Source organism: Rhodamnia argentea, chromosome 3 (genome assembly GCF_020921035.1).
Source record: "Rhodamnia argentea isolate NSW1041297 chromosome 3, ASM2092103v1, whole genome shotgun sequence".
NCBI classification, from domain to species: domain Eukaryota; kingdom Viridiplantae; phylum Streptophyta; class Magnoliopsida; order Myrtales; family Myrtaceae; genus Rhodamnia; species Rhodamnia argentea.
Window position 1 is genome coordinate 32,184,797 of NC_063152.1, and position 19,189 is coordinate 32,203,985.

At 40.5% G+C, this 19,189-nt stretch overlaps 3 protein-coding genes across 3 annotated transcripts in view; all 3 read left to right on the top strand.

The window, feature by feature from the left end:
* The first annotated feature begins 1,297 nt into the window (after window positions 1-1,297).
* LOC115746459 lies at window positions 1,298-12,788 on the top strand. The gene is made up of 2 exons (XM_030682219.2): window positions 1,298-2,092; window positions 12,641-12,788. The coding sequence occupies exon 1, from the start codon at window positions 1,465-1,467 to the stop codon at window positions 2,059-2,061; it is 597 nt and encodes a 198-aa protein (XP_030538079.1). The 5' UTR covers window positions 1,298-1,464; the 3' UTR covers window positions 2,062-2,092; window positions 12,641-12,788.
* Window positions 3,932-12,788, top strand: LOC115746460. The gene is made up of 3 exons (XM_030682221.2): window positions 3,932-3,938; window positions 9,907-9,911; window positions 12,068-12,788. Exon 3 carries the CDS (start codon window positions 12,081-12,083, stop codon window positions 12,609-12,611), a length of 531 nt encoding a protein of 176 aa, XP_030538081.2. The 5' UTR covers window positions 3,932-3,938; window positions 9,907-9,911; window positions 12,068-12,080; the 3' UTR covers window positions 12,612-12,788.
* Window positions 11,866-19,189, top strand: part of LOC115746432 — a 30,645-nt gene continuing 23,321 nt past the window's right edge. The window contains exon 1 of the mRNA XM_048275855.1: window positions 11,866-11,944. The gene's annotated coding sequence lies outside the window, so the exon portion shown is untranslated. The remainder of the gene's footprint in view (window positions 11,945-19,189) is intronic.

Genomic DNA, 19,189 nt, shown 5'->3' on the forward strand with positions numbered 1-19,189 from the left:
ATTATATTTGAATTCTACAAAAATAAAGCGGAAGAACCATATTTTAAATGAATAAATTTGAACTTGAAAATGATCTTTCTAATTCTCAAAGAATGTAGGACAATGCAATTTCTAAAAAAAAAAATAGAAATTTCCATCTTCTCATCTTATGTATCTCTGGTTCATGTTGAAATTTCAACATTCCGTTATAATTTTTTAGTTCATGTCAAAACTTTACGAAAACGGCTAGAGAGTCGAAACTTCTTCTCGATAGTAGGTTTTTGGTTCATGTCAAAAGTTTATAAAAGTAGAAAGAGAGTTAAAACTCGCTCTTCTCTGTGGCTTTATAGTTCATGTTGAAGTTTAACCAAAGTAACGAGAGGAAAATACTTTTCGTTATTGCAATTGCGAATGATCATATTTTCTCTCTCTTACTAGAGGTGAGAGTGAAAAATGAGAGATTCTTATACTCTCCGTTTGTGCATTTTTAGATTCGTTTACATCGATATGTGCAAATGCCAAACAATGAACATTATATGATATTCATATATCCGATTTTATTATTGTGATTCATCAAACAGTGGCAAAATGCCTGGATTTTATATCCTATTATATCAAATCTTATCATGACTAGAAATCTAGACGACCAAACGCAACCTTAGAGATATAAGGTGGAAAGATGTACATGATTTGAAAACTCTTCTCCAATCGTGACCAGCAAACCCCGTCAAACCCCTAAGCCATCACAATCACCAGACATATCTATTGATGTTTAAAAAACTCCAAACACATGAAACACACCACTCAAACCAATAAAGAATCAAGAAACTCACCGCTGACTCGAACTAAAAACATTAAACACGGCAGCAAAGAGAGATTCTAGGCATACCTTGGCCGGGAGGCGTGATTATAGGCACTGCTTGCTCACGCAACACAGAAACCGCGGTTTAACTTTCACTCTCAGCAAGTGATTTTATCTAAGAGAGTTGGTCCAATTGGGCGAGCAACTTCAAGAGCCTAACTACGGAGACGGTTCAGCTTTTATACTGCAGCCCTCCACCGGATAAAAATAAACATTAAACTGATCGAAGCTTCTGTTGCTGACCGTTCGTCGTAAATAAGAAAACAGTTTGCAGTGTCGAAAAGTCAGGAGCGTCTAGAAAGTCAAGAAAAACGCCCCAAAGAAAACTCGCTTTGGTGCCGTGTACCAAAATCCTCTGACCACAGTCCAAGTACTACTGCGATCATTTCCCACTAAGGTCCCCGAGAAATCTTATAATTTGAGGTAGTGGTCCCCCTAAAATCACTATATATAACCCGACCCAGCCACCCAACCAAGCATCAACAATCCCTTCAAACACATCCGAGCAATTCGCCAGACAAACGCAGCCGAGAAAACCTTCCTTGCTTCGAGCAATCCGTCGCTGAAACACCAGCTTTCCAGCGCAAACCAAAACCGAATATCACCCACAAACCAGAATCAAGATGGTGTTCTACAGGAAGGATCAAGAATCGCAGCAACTGACGGACGAGGAGAGGCGCAAGAAGAAGATGAAGTGGACGATCGGCATCATTGCCTTCGTCATCTTCCAGGTAGTCCAGGCCCTCTTCTTCGTCCTTGTCATCATGAAGTTCAAGTCTCCCAAGTTCAGGGTGAGTGAGTTCGACATCCAGTCCCTGAACGCCGGGACTCAGGCCTCACCCTCGTTCGACATGACCTTCGTCGCCCCGATCCGGATCAAGAACACCAACTGGGGTCCCTTCAAGTACGGTGCTTCTGCCGTCAACTTCACCTATGGAGGTGTCCAAGTGGGACAAGCGATCATTCCGAAGAGCAAGGCCAACTTCAAGTCCACCAAGAAGATCGATGCCACTGTGACCTTGAACTCCGCGAACTTGTCGAGCGATTCGACTCTCGGGAGCGAGTTGAGCTCGGGGGTCATAACCTTGAACAGCCAAGGCGAGCTCAAAGGGAAGGTGACCGTCATGTTCATGTTCAAGAAGAACAAGACATCTCAAATGAATTGCACCATGACCATTGATGTGTCCACGAAGGCACTAAAGTCCTTGTCATGCAGATGAGAGTTCAGAGGGTGATCTCTTGTATTAGATTGTTTGTGTGGCCTGCTTATTTGTTTGCCTCGAATTGTTTTCAAACTATGTGTCCTATTTTTCTATTTGTACCGTAATTGGAATGGTGGATTTTTTTGCTTAGATTTTTGGAAGTATGCCGATGCTGGTTGTTTATACGATGATGCCTTGCGATTGTAGCAATATAATCTCAAGTGAATACTATCCAAGTTCAAATCTTGCAATCACGAACACTATAACCACTTCCGCACTTCGACAGTGAAAGAGGAACAATGTCAAGTCTAGTTATCTAAAGTTGCTCCAAGGCTAATAATGAAACCAACTCGCTCCAAGGCTCGTCGTCCCGAGCCACGGTGGACCTTTCTCCGACATTAACGTCTGTTGGAAGAGGTTTTTGAAATGTGGAAGCCACAAGTGATGGTCCCGCATCGAGGAATCTTGACGAAAAGTTCAGAGCCATCTCTGTCATTATCCAAATTTGAAATTGCGGTTCACACGTTAAACAAAGAAACGGGCTTTGTGCTGGTAGTTTGTTTGTAAAATAAACGAAGGAGTGCTTTCTCCCACTTGACAATTAGGTACTAGTGGTATATCTGTCAAACGGGTGGGTCGAGTCATAAATGGTCTGACTCAAATTGACTCATTAATCCGATTATGACCAATTTATGCGTAGCACAAATTTCTTAGGTCCGACTCAAATTGACTCATTAATCCTGTTCTAGGTTCCAGGTAGGTTCCATCTAGAATCTGGAGCCTCTCCACTAGTATATGTTCCTCATTTTTCGGAACCTAGAACCTACCATGTATACCTTGGAACTTGGAATCTACCCCGTCAAAGGTTCCGGATCCGGTTCCAGGATACCCTAGAACCTGTCAATACAACTCCCTTTATATCAAAATCGAAGACATTCATATAGAGTCAAATTGAGCTGCGAGAAAGGATTTTTTTATGACGGTTTTTACATCGCATCAGTCCTATATACTTTTACACAACATACATAACTGTTAACAAAACATGAAGCTTACAAGCGTGTTGATCAGAAGAATAATATGGCATCATTCTACCATCAGCTGCCACCACCACTTTGATGTATGGAAGCTATTGGACATTTCTGAAGCACCATTTCATAATATTTGATCCAAGCATCAATTACAAATTGGGCTAGTTTTATCCTTGAGGAGAAAAATGAAATTCTTGAGTCAACTGATAAAAAAGTAATCATATTTTCTACTCATGATGCAATTGCACACTTGAACTCATTTGCCGTGACCAAGATCCTGCAGTAGGACATAATCATCTATGGGTTTTCTTTCATTTGACATCATCTTAATGTGGGCTTCAAGTCACATTATACACACACAAATCCCGCAAACCAATTTTTTCATTTAGCTAGCTCCATTCGACATGCTAGGCTTGTCGCATCCCCGCTAAATATAATCAACTCTAAGTGCAGGGTAGAAACTTTGTATGGACAGTAAATATAATCAACTCCAATAGCCCGATTACCTAGGAATTGCGTGGTGAAATATGTGCTATGGGAACTTTAATAGACGAACATTGGCTTGCTCTTACATTAGACACACATAAGATGGGCCATAAACCTATTCACCCTGGACGCAAAAAATGGAAGCTTGGTCAAATCTGACTGAACAAAAGAACAATCGTACACACTCATATGAAGGACATGGGGGCTAAAGATCAATTGATAAACACAAACAAAGAAGCAGAGACAAGAAATCAGGGCTAGAAATTAACTAACAGACCTACCTTGGTCAAATCTCCCTGGAACGATCAGATTTGACAAGAAGGAGGGTGTTGGCAAGCAAGAGGAAGTTGGGGACGCTGTCGGTGTGCCGAGGATGAGGAGGTTGACAGCGAGGGAAAGGTCATCGTCGAAGAGTTGGGGAGAGAGTGAAGTGAAGTGGCGGAGCTCAGTGGACGGTGAGACTTGATGGATGGCCACTCAATGGTGAAGGCCAGTGGAATTCGTTGGAGGTGGAGCCTTGAGGACGGTGAGACTCGAGGGAGCGGAGCGGCGGAGCCTTGGCTACTCGACTCGAGGGCGTGGGAGATTGTCACCAGTAGACTTTGCATTGTGACTAAGGAAAAGTGGAAAATGTGTGAATAGAACTAAGAAAGCTGAAATTAGGGTTTTTAGTATATATATCCCGGTTCCAGTTCCGGTTCCATAAAGAACCGGGAATTGCAACCGGAACTTGCGGTTCCTAAAAATGCAGAACCAGAACTAGACCCTAATCTATTAGAACCTTGAACCGGACCGAGAACCACAGGTTTGGTTATCCGGTTCTACCCTAAAACCATGCGCACTCCTAAAATTTCTTAACCCATATCCGACCCGACCCCTAGAACTAAAACACTTCTATATTTAATCCAACCTACGATTATTTATTTTTTAATAAATTTTGGAAAAAATATATTGCTAATTGTGGACAACTTTTGTAATTTAAAAAAATCTGAAATTTTCATCATTTTTTGAAAAAAATCTTATTTTTAATTTTTATTTCTTAAAAGTTCTGATTATTTTTTATTCGTATATTTATTTATTTTTATTCTTTTTCTCTTTTTTTTTTCTCTTCCTTCTACCTCCTCCCTTTGCCGTTGCCGTGCCTCAACAACCAACCACCAACGCGGTCGATCCCAACTAGCTCGAGCTCACCCGATGTGAATCAGGAGAGGACAAGCTTGATTCTTGGCAAGGACCAAGCGAGCATGAGCTCATTGGCCTTGGTGAGCACGATTCTCAGCAAGATCTAGGCGAGGAAGAGCTCGCCGAGCTTGATTGCTAGCAAGAACCCGGCGAGCACGAGCTCGATTCTCGGCAAGATCCAAGTGAGCATGAGATCGCCGGCCTTAGCGACCTCAATTCTTGGCAAGAGCCGGGCGTGCTCGATTCTTGGCCGATCTAGGTGAGGAAGAGCTCGCCGAGCTTGATTCCCGTAAAGAACCTAGCGAACACGAACTCAATTCTCGGCAAGATCCAAGCGAGCATGAGCTTGCTGGCCATAGCGACCTGAATTCTCGGCAAGAGCCGGGCGAGCTTGATTCTTGCCCGGTCTAGGTGAGCACAAGCTTGCCCACGGCTAGCAAGCTCGAGGCTTGCCGAAGGCTATCTCCAGCCAGTAGAGGTTGGATGAAAAAGAAGAAAGAAGAAAAGAAAGAAAAAAAGGAAAAAATAAAATAATAAAAATTTGAAAACTTAAAAATATTCAACAAATATGTTTATGGCTTACTTAAGATAGTTATATTAGCTAATTCATTTATGACCCATTTAAAACCCATTTAGGATCCATTAAGTTTCTAAGTAATCCATTTATGACATATTTAAGCTGCTTTTTAAAATTGAAGGCAACCTGTTTATGACCCACCACTTGTAAATATGGATTAGATGTGGGTTATAGACCCATTTTGCACCTCTAATTGGCGGTTATTTTAGGGGGATGCAACCTTTGAAATGTCGTGTCTGTTTGGACATGACTTTTTAATCTTTTTGAAAGGTTGTGTCCGTTCAAAGATTTCGCTTTTAATAATGATCGTTTCCAGTCAATCCAAAGCTTTCATATTTTTTCGTTTCTCTCCAAGAGAAATTTAACCTTCTTTCCAATTGTTTTCCTTTTAGAGTTTTTGAAAAAAATATCATAATTACTATATGATATTCTCATTACGAGGCTTTATTTTATCTTCAAGGATTTTTCCCAGTGACCATTAGCAACGTTGTGGAACAAATAATTTCTTAAAAAAATTGAATTCATGCTATGAAATCTGATTCAATTTTTTTCCCATTCGTTCATTATATTTTCCAATAATTTTAAGGAATTATTTTTGCAACAATGGAGTAAATGTTGGAGGCACATGGGGATAAACTGTCTAGGATGTGGAATGCTGTGGAAGGAGACTAAAAAATTCAAGATTGAAAACATGTCTTTGAAGGATTAGTGCTGCCAGTGTTATGATGGATTCTCCAATGTTTACCGACACATGGATCCCGTGCGATTTTTGTCGCGAGTGGCGTAAGGTTGCGGAGAAATTTGTAGCTGAAGTGGGTATTGCATGGTTTTGCAGTATGAATGACGACCCAATGTATTAGAGTTGTAGAATTCCAAAAGAAACTTGGTATAATTCCCAACCAATTACTGACTTAAGAGGTTTTTGTTCAAAATGGACAATAGCGGGGAAGGACGAAAATATACGTTTATTCAAAAGCGTGTTCAAGGATCACTATACATTGATAAATTCCCACACCAGAAAAGCTCTCCATTGGTTGGTTAATCTATCTCATGATCAATTATGACAAATGGAGACTATCAGTCCTAGAAGCCCTTGTGGTACTACCCAAAGAGTCTCAAGCACTTGGAATTTGATGTACGTGCTCAATTTCAAAGGAAAAGCGAACTTCCACATATTTGCAGTGAAGCCACCGTTCATTGGTGCGTCACCTTCAATTTGTGGGATCGACGCCAGGAGGATTAGTCAAACCCAAGACTTTCGAGAGGGAGAGCGGGCATTTTAGGGTCGATACAATCGAGTTCCGCAGCACTTGTGACATCTATCAGAAGAGTCTTGGGTGGGTCTATCAATCAATGAACTGTCAATAACATTGAGAATGTCTTTCTCCATTCGATTGAGCTAGTACTGTTTCGCTCGCTACATGTATTGTTAGTTTATGGAGGAGTTTATTGCAAATGAAAATGGAAAAATTTTGTGGGTTTGACCAATAGGAATGATTGATCTGATGATGCTATATACGTATAGATACATAAGTTTTTCCTTTTTTGGATATCATTTGATACTAATTGCATCCATAATTATCTATGTTAGAGGTGAGCAAATTGAACTTTGATGCTCGCAATTAGAAAGAGTTTGTGACAAGTGTCGAACTAGCATTTAGGTTGGTTACATCGGAGCATACTCTACTGTTTATAAATAATGTTCAGTGAAAGGTGGATCGGTGGCCCTCCTTTAGTTGGTAGTCCGTGCTGTTGGTGTAATACCAATTAATTTATGGAGAGATGCATTGCTTATTGCATGTTACATTCATGATATGATACCATCCAAGAGAAATAATATTGGTTCTTATGGATTGTGAAAAGGTAAAAAACTAAAATTGTCATACCTTAAAGTGTGGGGGTGTTGGCATATTACAAAATTCCTGATCGTAAGAGAACAAAACTTGGTCCGAGGGCTATCAAAAGTGTTTTTCTTGGATATGCTGGAAACAGTAAATGTTATAGGCTTCTTGATTTAGAGTCAAATGTCACTTTAGAATTAAGAGATACCTAATTCTTTGAGAATAAATGTTCGACAATTTTTGAAATTTTTGTAATAATGTTCCAAAACCTATAGAAATACAAGTAGATTTTCATGAGAAAGGAACAAATGATTCTAAAGGCACGGTTGAACCTAAAAGAAACATTAGAGAAAGAAAATTGAAATATTTAGGTGCAGATTTTAGTATTAAATTTAGAAGAAGATCCTAAAAATTTTAGTGATGCTATATCTTCTAGAGATGCTTCTTTTTGGAAAGAAGCTAAAAATGATGAAATGGGCTCAATTAGGTCCAATAATACTTCGGTATTAGCAAAATTACCAAAAGGATCTAAACCTATTTGGTGCAAATGTATTTTCAGGAGAAAATATAATTCTGATAGTTCTATCCAAGCTTTTAAGGCTAGATTGGTAGCCAGGGGGCATAGACAAAAAGAAGAAATATATTATTTTGATACATATGCTCATGTAACATCTATAACATCCATTCAAATTCTTTTTGCTTCAGTATCCATTTATGATATTTACGTTCAACAATTGGATATCAACGTTGCTTTCTTAAATGGAGATTTAAATGAAAAAAATTATATGAAATAATTAGAGGATTTTGTTCTTCTTGAAAATGAAAGGAAAGTATATAAATTGGTCATATCTCTTTATGGACTTAAGCAAACACCTATGTAGTGGTATGAAAAATTTGATTAAGTTATTTTATCTAATGATTTCAAACACAATAGTTCGGATAACTGTATTTCTTCTAAATTCACTAAAGACAATGGTGTTTTAGTTTGCTTATATATTGATGATATGCTTATTTTTAGAACCAATATGACTGGACAAGTATCAAACTTTCATAGTTAGATTGAAAGATTTGATGAAGTAGATAGTATCTTGGGAATTAAAGTTAAAAAAAAACATAGTAATGGTTACTCTTTGCGACAAAGTGATCGTCGAAAAGATGTTAAATAAATTTAAACATCTTGATTTTAATAAATGAGTACTTCATTTGATTTCAATATTAAATTGTAATACTTGTAGATCAATGGCACAACTTGAATATGTGAGTGCTATGGGGCTTGTAATGTATCTAATGCATTGTACTAGACTTGATATTGCCTTTTTCGTGTGTAAGTTGAGTAGAAATACTTGTAATCCAAGTATAGTATATTAGAGTTTTGTTACTAGAATTTTTTGTCATCTTAAGAGAACTAAAAATTTGCGATTGTTCTATAATGATTACCTGGTTGTGTTAGAATGATATACCGATACTAGTTGGATTACAATTGTAGGCAATAAACATTTCACTTTTGGATGGATTTTCACATTAGGTGAATGTTTGTATCTTGGGCGAGCAAGAAATAAACATGCATAACGCACTCAACCATGGCATATGAATTCATTGCTTTAGCAACAATTGGGAAAAAGGCCGAATGATTATAAATTTATTATCGGGTATCAAATTATGGTCTAGTCCTTTGGTTCGATTTCGATTCATTGTGATAGTCGGACTACTTTGATGAGAGCTTATATAGCATTTATAATGTCAAGTGTGGACAAATCAATGTAAGCTATGAGTACGTGACATAATTGATTTAGGATGATATTAGAACAATTTTTTATGTGAGGTCAAGCAAGAGTCCAGTTAATCCCTTTACAAAGGTTATACAAAGAGATGTGGTAAAGGAGATCTCAAAAGAAATAGGATTGAAACCCTTTGACTGAAATCTCTTGTAATGGTAACCTACCTAATACTATTATATCACTAGTCATAAGCCTTAATGGGTAAAAATAAGTTATTGAATGTGATTGTTTGATGCAGAGTCTGGACATGAGAAGTTAGTACCGTCTATTACATTTTGTAGGCTGAGTTATATTCTTAATCTAAGTGTAATGCTAGTAATGTTTATTGCAGAAATACATGGTAGATACTTTACCAATATGAGCTTAGAAGTGGTGCCGCTTCTTATAAAAATTGGGGCTACTTTCTAGAGAGCTCTTTAAACATGAACAAGCACAATGACATAATAGTGCAAAGTAATTATTGGCCTATTCATTGAAACAAGATGTTAGTATATATGTTGTAAATCAGATTTTATTACTTGTTTATGTTTCAAGAGCTATCACCACCACTAACCGACGATAAATCATCAATTACTCTAAATTAGCTAATAATTTAGCCACCTAACTTGATTATTCTTGCTCTTTTAACCTTTAAGACCAATGGAGATCCTCGATCTGGTTATGAGATCCCACCATGGGCTAATTGCTTGGGATGGTAATGGATTACTGACTCTTTAATTGTACCATTTTTGCTTAACGTTAAGGGGCCGAGTGTCGAGATTCGATGTTGAGATACATTAATCAATAGGATAATGAAAGGATAAATGCATTAGTGGAAATTATAATTTATATATAAGCAAAAGAAATTGAAATAATCTATTTTCCGCAAAAGTGCGCGTATTGAGGCTGATCAAGAAGAAAAGAGAAAAGTTTGCGAGCGGGACTAGGAGGTTCTTATGACTCGATTAATCCTTGGCCTGCGACCCATGGAGGCAAAGTTTTCATCCCCATTGATGGAACTCCCCATGGGGACCCTCTCCAATCCGCTTTGCTTGAAATACGTCAGAGACTAATATATATGTATAGCGACATTTTAAATTAGAAAGAAGATCTTGATTTTGATCTCGAATAACAGAAGGATCACCAATAAAATGTTGAGAAATGGAATATACAAGAGTACTGACAGCATCTTGGACCATTTGACGATAATCATCAAATACAGTATGTCCATTTTCATCAACTTTAACTGCATTAATGATTTGATCTCTATGGTCTTGAGTGAGATAATTATCCCACCATCCTTTCAAACCACCAGAAAATCCAGCAATTATCATATAGGCTATCTGCTGGTAAGTTGTTTCAGGAATTGTTTTGTAAGTGGTGGCTAACATTACCATTTGATTCAAAACTTGTATAAGATTATGTTCAGAAATACCATCTATGTTCCATTCATAAATGGCATCAGTAGAATATATATATTTATTTATATCAAGAATGAAACTCGTGCCATGAATCATAATACTCGAGAAGAAAAACAATACGGACGAGGCTAGAATCGGATCAAGAGCAAAGCAATTAGGGATATTAGGGCTGAGCATAATGGACCGACCGAACCAAGAATCACTTGGACCAAACCGAATCGACTTGTTTGGTCTTGTTTAGGGGAACTCTGGTCCAATTCCCGATTTTATCGGTGTCCGAGCAATTTGGTTCCCGGTTCCATGGGAGAATCGGACCAATGAACCACCCAAGCGGACCGATCATTTTTATTTTTTTATTTAACATAAACGTAAGAGTTTTTTAGTGAAAGGAAAAACTTTAAAAGAGTCACTAATTCTGACAATAATAAATCCAAGTATCCTAGTTCTTGTCTTGTTTGTTCATTTTGGTTGCTGTCGGGTGGGCGTGGATATAATTTGGTTTGTCTGATCCCTCTTGTATTTGTTCACTACGCATGAGAGGTAATTGTTATTCCGGACTAGTTGATCGTCCCGCTCCAAATTTTTGTATGGGAAACACGGGGAATGTGGAAAGACTATCAGCGGTATAGCATGTATGATGCATGGAGTCTTCTGTTTCCTTCCTCTCTAACCTCTCTTTGGATGAGAAATATGAGAAGTGGAAAGACTATGAAGTAGTGTTCACGTCCATCTCCCCTCTTTTAAATAGTCATACATAGCCACGTAAAAGTTTGTCTCACGAGTGGTTCTTTGTACCAGTTCTACTGGATCGCTCGAGGACCGGACTGGATTGGTCAGTCCGGTCCGATCCCTAGTTCAGGAAACTAGGAACCGGGACCTTCGGCCCGGACCAGGAACCAATCACCCTTAAGAGATGTAAGGTGGAGAGATTTACATGATTTGAAAACTCCTCTCCAATTGAGACCACCTCTAAGCTATCACAATCACAAGATATACCTACTGATGTAAAAGACTCCAAATACTTAAAGCACACCACTCATACCAATAAGAATCAAGAAAGAAACTGCTTATTAGAACTACAAACATGGCAGCAAAGAGAAAATGCTAGGCATACCTTGGCCGGGAGGCGTGAATATAGGCCTTTGCTTCCTCACGTAGCATAGAAACTGAGGTTTAGCTTTTCACTCTAAGCAAATGATTTTATATCTAAGAGCCAACTACTTAGCCGGTTCAGCTTTTATATTGCAGCCCTCCACCGGATAAAAATAAACATTAAGCTGATCGAAGCTTCTGTTGCTGACCGTTCGTCGTAAATACGAAAACAACTTCACTGTCGAAAAGTCAGGAGCGTCTAGAAAGTCAAGAAAGGCAACCCTAAGAAAACTCGCTTTGGTGCCGTGTACCAAAATCCTCTGATCGCCGTCCAAGTCCTACTACGACCATTTCCCTGTAAGGTCCCTAGATATCTTACAATATAAGGAAGTACACCCCCTAAAATCAACTATAAATAACCCGACATAGCCACCCAACCAAGCATTAACAATTCCTTCGAACACATCCGAGCACTTCACCCGCGAAACGCAGCCGAGAAAACCTTCCTTGCTTCGAGCAAACCGTCGCTGAACACCAGATTTCGAGCACAAACCAAAACCGAACATCATACACAAACCAGAATCAAGATGGTGTTCTACAGGAATGATCAAGAGTCGCAACAATTGACGGACGAGGAGAGGCGCAAGAAGAAGATGAAGTGGACGATCGGCATCATCGCCTTCGTCATCTTCCAGGTAGTCCAGGCGCTCTTCTTTGTCCTCGTTATCATGAAGTTCAAGTCCCCAAAGTTCAGGGTGAGCGAGTTCGACATCCAGTCCCTGACCGCCGGGACTCAAGCCTCACCCTCGTTCGACATGACCTTCGTCGCCCCGATCCGTATCAAGAACACCAACTGGGGTCCCTTCAAGTACGGTGCTTCTACCGTCAACTTCACCTATGGAGGTGTCCAAGTGGGACAAGCGATCATTCCCAAGAGCAAGGCCAACTTCAAGTCTACCAAGAAGATCGACGCCACCGTGACCTTGAACTCCGTGAACCTGCCTAGTGATTCGACACTCGGGAGTGAGTTGAGCTCGGGAGTCATCACGTTGAACAGCCAAGGCGAGCTCAAGGGGAAGGTGACGGTTATGTTCATGTTCAAGAAGAACAAGACCTCGCAAATGAACTGCACTATGGCCATTGATGTATCCACAAAGGCACTGAAGTCCTTGTCATGCAGATAGAGAGTTGAGAGGGTGATCTCTTGTATTAGATTGTTTGTGTGGCCTGCTTATTTGTTTGCCTCGAATTCTTTTTGAACTATGTGTCCTATCATTATTCATTGGCTTCCGGTCGTGTTGTGTGTATACTTAGAATTTGTACATTTTCTATTGTAATTGGAATGGAGGATTTTTTTGCTTTGGAAATTCTACGAGCAGTATAGTTTCAACAGAATACTATCCAAGATCAAATCTTGCAATCGCGCACACTATAGCCACTTCCGCATTGCGACAGTGGAAGAGGAACAATGTCAAGTTTGTTAATTAACACACAATGTCCACGCTAATGAAACCAACTTGCTCCAAGGCTAGTCGTCGCCGAGCCAGACCCATCGACTCCGGTGAACCTTGCTCTGACATTAACGATCTACTTGGAAAAGGTTTTTGAAATTGGGCGTTGAAAAATCAGGGAAAATTTACATGTGACGTAGAAGTCACAAGTAACAGTCCCGTGTCCAGAAACATCGAAGAAAATTTCAGGAGCAGTCCCTGTCATTATCCAAATTGATATGAGGGTTCACGCGTTAAAGAACGAAAGGGGTTTTGCAATTCATTTGAACTCCTCCGCTTATCGCACGGACTTAAGTCCTTGGTGAGCAAAGGAAGTACCTAAAGAAGTCGGTCCCAAAACACCTGCAATCGAACTAAAAGTCTTAGCTCTCAAAGTGACTATGAGCGACCCGATCAGCGATGTCTAGACCTTCGACTTCAATGTCCTGCCTAAGTCCTCATGGGCTAGACTTGTGTTGTCATCACCTAAGCCAGTGACCCAAATGGCCAGGGCGTGGATCCACGCAATTGATGCCCGAGCTTGCGTTTTCGACCTCACTAGGGAAAATTACCAAAAAAGCCTTAAACCTCTTATAATTGTGCCAATTAAGTCCTAAACATTTTTTTTATGCCAATTCAGTTCTAAACCTTTTGTATTTATAGCAATTCAGTCATTCCGGCCAACTTTGGCTGGTCGACACTAACGTGGACGTCGAACGGTGCTGACTTGGATAATTTTTAATAATTTAATAATTTTCTTTTTTTCTTGTCTTTTTATTTTCTTCTCCTTCTTCCTTTGGTCTATCGCTGGATCTGTGACCGGTCAGGCCAAAGTCAACGAGGGCGATGTCGGCCTCGCCCGGGCCGAGCCTCGCCACAGTCACTCGGGCTCGGTCGGCCAAAGCGACCGAGCTATCCCAGATTTGGCGTGGTCGGCCTTGCCTAGATCTGGCGAGGCCAAGCCTCTCCGTTGTTGGGCGTGGCCAAGCTCGCCCAACGACAGTGGCGAGGCTCGGCTTGGTTCTCAAGAACAGACAACAAAATAAACCCAAAAGAATTGCGAAGCAAGGATGGCCAGGAATTGCCCTCGCCAGCTCTGCATTACGTTTCCTAAGCACTTCACCTTCTCTAGAATCGCAAATGTCGGAGCATTTCAATCGGGAACTTTCTTTATCCGGTAAAATACCGTGAGGCATATTCAACACCATGTTTGACTTTGGAGGCTGCTGGCAGATGGATGCTTCAGCTGTAAAAAGCCTCGCTTTTGATGGTTTGTTCATGACCCTCTACGGCATCGAGTTGGAAAGATCTCAGATAACGCTTCTTCTTCAACCTAATCCGAGCTCCAGGACAAGAAGCAATCAAAGCAAAAGAACGGCGAGTTTCTCGCTATTGGTTCTTGGCCGTCTTTGCTGGGCAATTCTTCTGAGTTTGTTTTGTTGTATGTTCTTGAGAACCTGGGCTCACCCAGGTCGAGCCTCGCCACCGTTGCTAGGCAAGCTCGGTCGCCATGGATGCCCGTGCCTGAGCTCGGCCAGCAACTGTGGCGAGGCTCGGCCTTGGCTTGGCTAACTAGCCCTTGCCGGCTTTGGCCTTTGGCTGACAACCGGCCAAAGGAAGAAGAAGAAAGCAAAAATGAAAAAAGAAAGCAAAGAAAAAGGAATTTTTTTTTTATAAATATTAAGATTTTATTATAAATTGTCCACGTCAGCGCCGATTGACGTCCACGTCAGCACCGGCCATCCAAAAGTGGATGAAAGGACTAAATTGACACAAATGCAAAAAGTTTAAGACTGAATTGTCACGAAAAAATATTTAGGACTGAATTGGTACAATTGCAATAAATTTAGGATTTTTTTTGTTATTTTTCCGATTCTATACTCCCGATAGATCGTAGGAGGACTGTTTGCGGGTTCTCGAAAGATGGACTCAGCAACATATTGTAATATACATAACTCCTGGAAAGGGATTGAGGTTTTGGTGGAGGAGAGGAGAGATATTGGTGGCCTGAAATGAGAGTTATAAATATCCATAACTTAATCCTACTGATGATTTCAGTAATTTACATAGCCTTGAAAAAAGGGTATATTGAGGATGATCCGCCATAATGGAGAAGGCCTGTCTATCTGCATAATTCGGCAATATCATGTTGTTTTCATATACAACATGAAAATGCCAAATGCATTTCCTATGATCATAACTCCATCTCATTCCTTCCTCGGATATTAGAACGCGTCCACCCAAGTCAATTTGAGGTCGTTAAATGCAAAATCTAGCTTTACAAGCTCAAATCACAGAATCAGCACTGCATATGTAAGTATATTTAGGGCCTGTTTGGTTTAGCATTTGACCAAGGGAGTTTGAGAAAATGCAAATACATTTGGGCTAAAGACTTTTTTCAAAATGCAAGTAGTGTTTGGTAAAATGTATTTTAAAAACACATTGGAAAACAACTTTGACGTAAATTCTGTTTGGTGAAAAATGAACTTTGTAAAGTATTTTTACTTTTTGAAAGAAAAGCGGCGGTCGGCGGTGGTGAGAGGCTGCGGTCGGCGGCTGCAGGTGACGATTGGCGACGGTCGGTGGTGGGTGGAGGAGGCAGGTGTGACACCCCTTTTTAATACTCCTTAATAAATAAGGATTAGACGAAACAAATTGGAAGGCTGACTCATGAGATGAAAAGTAGCGAAAATTTTGGACGAAGTTGTCAAACCAGGTGAACGAGCCTAGAAGAGCGTGGGCCAAATCGAACTCGAGATAACGAGACCACATATATATACATTAATTATTGAATTATTATTGAGTGTTCTGGTTATGTGCCTTGGTTGTATGCATTTGATTGTATGTTATATATGAATTGTTTAATGTGTGGACCAAGGTGGGGTAAAGCACTTCGAGGGAAACAGACTGATTTTAGTTTGTCGGAGGATGAAATTGTTTGTTTTCATGGACGTATTTGCGTGCCGGAAAATAAAGAATTGAGAGGGGAAATCATGAATGAAGCTCACAGAAGCAAGTACAGTATTCATCTTGGAGGTACAAAAATGTATCAGAACCTTCAACAAAACTACTAGTGGAATGGAATGAAAAGAGATATAGCCCAATATGTGGCAAGATGTCTGACGTGTCAACAAGTTAAGGCGGAACACCGGAAACCTGCGGGATTGTTGAAGCAGCTAGAAATTTCCGAATAGAAGTGGGAACACATTACCGTTGACTTTATTCGGGGACTTCCCAGAACGTCAAGTGGATATGACTCTATCTGGGTAGTGGTTGATCGACCGACAAAGTCAGCTCACCGCATAGCGGTGAAAGTGAGTTACCCAATGGAAAGGCATGCGGAATTGTATGTCGGATATATTATACGACTTCATGGTGTTCCAGTCACTATTACCTCGGACAGAGACTCAAAATTCATGTCAAATTTTTGGCGAGGTTTGCAAGAGGCGTTGGGAACCAAATTGCAGTTTAGTATTGCTTTTCGCCCTCAGACGGACGGACAGATCGAAAGAGTAATTTAGATTCTAGAGGATATGCTTCGTGGCTGCGCCATAGATTTTAAAGGAAATTTTGGACGATGTTGTCGAACCGGGTGAGCGAGCCCGGAAGAGCGTGGGCCAAATCGAACCTGAGATAATGAGACTATATAGTCTCATTATCTCAGGTTCGATTTGGCCCACGCTCTTCGGGGCTCGTTCACCTGGTTCGACAACTTCGTCCAAAATTTTTGCTCCAGGGGTAATCCTGGCAATTCTTTAGAAAACACATTCGGAAACTCTTTGACTACAGGTATCTCATCTAGTTTCTTTTCTGGCTTTTCCTTATCATTGATGACCACCAAATATCCATAACATCCTTCACCTAACAATTGACAAGCTTCGACTGCAGAAATAAATGCCCTTGTGGCACTTGTCCCATTTCCTCGAAATTAAAAGTTGATATCTTTTAATCCATTAAATGAACTCAGCTTTGAATTTCCTTGAAATTCAAAGTTGATATATATATATGTATATGTTTATATATGTGGTCTCGTTATCTCGGGTTCGACTTAGCCCACGCTCTTCTAGGCTCGTTCACCTAGTTCGACAACTTCATCCAAAATTTTTGTTACTTTTCATCGCATGAGTCAGCCTTCCAATCCGTTTCGTCTAATCCTTATTTATTAAGGAATATTAAAATGGGGTGTCACAACAGGTGATGGTCGGCGAGCGGTGGTGTTCGGTGGGGGGCAGCGGCAGTCGATGGTGTCGTCGGCGAGCGACGGCAGCCGGGCGGCTGTCGGGTGGCGGCTGCGGTCGGCTATCGTTGGCGATCGGTGGCAATGGACGGCAATTTGTTGCGGTCGGCGGAGATGGGAGGCAGCGGTGGATGGTGGGCTGCAAGCGACGGCCGGTGAGCGGTGGCGGTGGGTAGCGGGGGCAGCGATGGGTGAAGGCAAGCTAAGGTGACAAATTTAAAAAAAAAAAAAAATTAGTTGCATTTCGCAAAAGTCCTTTAGAGATACTTTGGGCTAAAAACCTTTTGAGAGCATTTGAGATGCAATTGCTTCTCTCCAAAGTGAGCCAAAAAGTGAACCAAACACCATTTGCATTTGGCCAAGGGGCTTTAAAGCCACAATGCTCATTCCCAAGGTTGAACCAAACGGGGCCTTAGTAGCTGCATGCGAACTTATTATTCTTTATGGAGAAGATTACTTAAAAAGTTCTAAGCTTATTGCAATCGTGTCAATTTAGTCCTAAACCTTTTTTTTTTTTGGTCAATTGAGTCCCAAACCTTTGCATTTGTGCCAATTCGGTTCATTTAGCTAAATTTGGATCAAAATCGGCGACATGGACACCAACCGTCTTACGTGACGCTACCGGCACTAAGTGGTCAATTCTTATTATAGTTTAACACTTTCTGATTTATTTATTTATTTTCATTTTTTCTTCTTTCTTTCATTTTTTTCTTTTCTTTCTCTATTTATTTCTTCCCCTCCTTCCTCTAACCGGTCATTGGACCTTGGCGATCGGTCAAAGGCGAAGTCCCGCGAGGATGACCTTACCCGACCATAGTGAGGCTCCTCCTACTGGAAAATGTAGAATTATCTTCAAGTTTGGTATCTTCTTCATTGTACCGTGGTTTACATGTCCTAATCTTTGAAAAAATTACCAAACAAACCTTAAACCTATTGCAATTGTGCCAATTCAATCCTAAACCTTTTTTTTTTTTTTTTGCCAATTCAGTACTAAACCTTTTGTAAATTTTCCAATTTAGTCCATCTAGCGAATTTTGGCTGGCCAAAGCTGAAGTAGATGCCGGCCAACTGGTAACCTAATATTATAATAATTTTTAAGTTTTTTTGAATTTTTTTATTTTCTTCTTTTACTTTTTCCTTCCACTTTCCTCATCCTCTTCGCTCTGTTTTCCTGGGCCCCATCCTCTTCCCTTGTTATCCCGTGCCTGAGGAGAGTTTCCAATACCATGGACAACTGACGAGGCTAATAGAGGACGACCGGCGACGATCACAAAGGATGACCGGCGAGGCTCTTGCCGACCTCACCATGGCCGGGCGAGGCCGAGCCTCGCAGTTGCCGAGCCTCACCAGCGGCTGGCGAGGACCTCACCGGTCGTCCTCTGGCCTATCTCGAGGTCCGGCAATGGAGAAGAAGTAGAATACCGGAGTTGGGGGTAGAAGAGGCTCGGCCGTCCTTGCTAGATTTGGGCTAGCGATGCCGAGCCTCACTCACCCGACCATGGCGAGAACCTCGCCGGTCGTCCTCTGGCCAGTCCCAAGGTCCGGTGGTGGAGAAGAAGTAGAATACCGAAGCTGGTGGTAGAATAATGATGGCGAAGGGGAAGGTCCGTAGGGCATGAGAGAACAGAGAAAGCGAAGGGGAAGGGGAAAGGGCAAGAAAAAATTTAAAAAGAAAATAAAAATATATATAAAAAGTTCAAAAAACTTAAAAAATATTAAAATATTAGATCGCACGCCTTTTTTAATATTAAAATATTAAAAAAAAGTTTAGCACTGAATTGACACAATTGCAATAGTTTTAGGACTTTTTACATTCTTGAGTAAGCGTACATATTCATTTTAAAGATAAGCTGTTGGAGAGCGGGGAAGATTACGCTTTAAAGTCTCACGCGTGGACATATTAAACAGTAGTATTTGGGGAGCAGAGTGCTGGTAGTCACAAATGTCAAAATTTATAATTAAATTGGCATGAATTCAATAAGTTTTAAGTAAACAAAAGAGAAAATTTATTTTCTCCAGCAATGCACGCATTGAA

Coding starts and splice junctions, on each gene's coding strand:
- LOC115746459 (XM_030682219.2), top strand. CDS start 1,465: ATGGTGTTCTACAGGAAGGATCAAGAATCGCAGCAACTGACGGACGAG.
- LOC115746460 (XM_030682221.2), top strand. CDS start 12,081: ATGAAGTGGACGATCGGCATCATCGCCTTCGTCATCTTCCAGGTAGTC.